The 1945-nt window shown below is 39.5% G+C and overlaps 1 protein-coding gene across 1 annotated transcript; it reads left to right on the forward strand.

Annotated features, from left to right (window-relative positions):
• The first annotated feature begins 309 nt into the window (after window positions 1–309).
• LOC109973353 (sodium-dependent multivitamin transporter-like) lies at window positions 310–875 on the forward strand. The gene is made up of 2 exons (XM_020622866.1): window positions 310–727; window positions 801–875. The coding sequence occupies exons 1-2, from the start codon at window positions 380–382 to the stop codon at window positions 873–875; spliced, it is 423 nt and encodes a 140-aa protein (XP_020478522.1). The 5' UTR covers window positions 310–379.
• Window positions 876–1945: the final 1070 nt, after the last annotated feature.

Below are 1945 nucleotides of genomic sequence, written 5' to 3' on the forward strand. Positions count from 1 at the left end.
ATTTAACAAGCTGGAACCAGCAAATCATGGCATTTTTATTTCAAAAAATTGTTATTACTAATTACAATTGATTTTCTGTCAATCAGCTAAACAATTTGCAGCTTCCAAAGGGGTTAATCAGTTAATCAAAAAAATAATTGGGAGATAAATTGATAATGACAGTAATAATCAGTTGCAGTCAGTTGTTTGGTTAAAAACTGGTTGCTATAAATATTGAAGCACATTACAACAGGTGTTTCTCACACTAACATATTTAATCATTTCCTCAAGTCAGCTTTCATCTTACTGATGGGTGTGGACGGAGATGTTTCACATCTATTTGTTTGTGTGACTGCAGGAGAAAGAAACCATTTCTGTCTGCAACCAGGAGACAGCTACAATGGACCCGTCCAACCAGAAGCACTTTGCAGTTCTAGACTATGTGATATTTGCCTTCTTGCTCGCGGCCTCTATGGTCATCGGCCTGTACTATGCTCTCTCTGGTGGGCGTCAGCGCACTACACAGGAGTTCCTGATGGCAGACAGGAGCATGCACTATCTTCCCGTTTCCCTGTCACTTATTGCCTCATTCCAGTCCGCTGTGGCAATCATAGGCATACCGGCAGAAATCTACACTCATGGTACTCAGTACTGGTTCTTCGGCTGTGCTTACATCCTGGGCCTCCTCCTTCCGGCTCATATTTTCATTCCAGTGTTGTACAGACTGCGGCTCTCCAGTGCTTACCCGGCATGCTGAAAACTTCTAGTTGTTGGATTTAAATCATCCTTCATAATCTACAGTTCTCCTGTTCTCTTCACAGTATCTTGAACTGCGCTTCAACAAAGCAGTGCGTGTTTGTGGAACTTTGATCTTCATGTTTCAGATGGTGGGTTAAAAACATAAAGTAGCATTGCACCAATCCAACACCTTCCCTCAACTCAATTCCAGTACCTCATCTTGGGTTTATCTGCAGCTACCGAGTACCAAAACTAAAATGCTCACTATTTACCTTCACCAAAGATGGGGTCTATGCTTTTGCTGGCATTTGTTGGTTTGTTAACAGCATAAGTCATAAAGTAATGAACAGATATTAATGAAATGTTTTGGAGAGGTAGAGTATGGCCCACCAAACAAGTGATTCAATTTGGTACCAATTCATTTCAACATTTGGATACAGGTATTTTTAAAAGATTATTCACCATTGTGAGTGCTGAAAAGGCTGCTGAATGTATGTGAGCCCCCTTGAAGCTGCCCAGTGCTTCAATGAGTGTCATGTCTATCGTTTTTCTTAAATAACTATCAAACTAATAATGGTATCACCATCATTCCAAATGTGAGCAGTTGGTTTTTTCTTTTGGTCAAACAATTGTATTATGAGGGTCAAACTATCATGTGAATATTGCTTTTGTGGCATTATGGGAAAACTGAGTTGCCCTTGGCAGAGGCTGCACTCTGAGAGCTGTCTAGTTAATATGTTGGAATGTGTTGTTTCACCCGTACAGCAACTGAAGTGTAAAAATAAGTTGTGGTTTAGCTCAGATGTACTGTTTCTTGAACAAAGCTGATCTGGCTGTTTGCTCATTTCCATGTTTATACAAAACTAAGCTAACTGCCTCCAGCTTCATGTTTAATGGACAGATACTGTATGAAAGTCAGTCTCATTATTTAACTCTTGGCAAGAAAACTGTCATGAAAATTACATTATTAAGTATGTTTTAAACTTTGTTCTAATCAATATATTAACCAGTGTATGTTATTCAATGGATTTTAACCTTTCAGAACAGACTACAGATCACAGGGACCTGTGAGACACTGCTTGTGTGAACTAAAGGACATGTTCTATCTCTGTTTTAGTACTTTGTGTGTTGTTATATGTTCAACCAGATGGCATCCCAGACTTAAAGGAGCCAGCCATAAACCGTTCTGGCCATACACTGTGGAGATAAACAGACAACAGATTGTGCA

The sequence above is a fragment of the Monopterus albus genome, unplaced genomic scaffold (assembly GCF_001952655.1).
Source record: "Monopterus albus unplaced genomic scaffold, M_albus_1.0 scaffold290.1, whole genome shotgun sequence".
Taxonomy (NCBI): domain Eukaryota; kingdom Metazoa; phylum Chordata; class Actinopteri; order Synbranchiformes; family Synbranchidae; genus Monopterus; species Monopterus albus.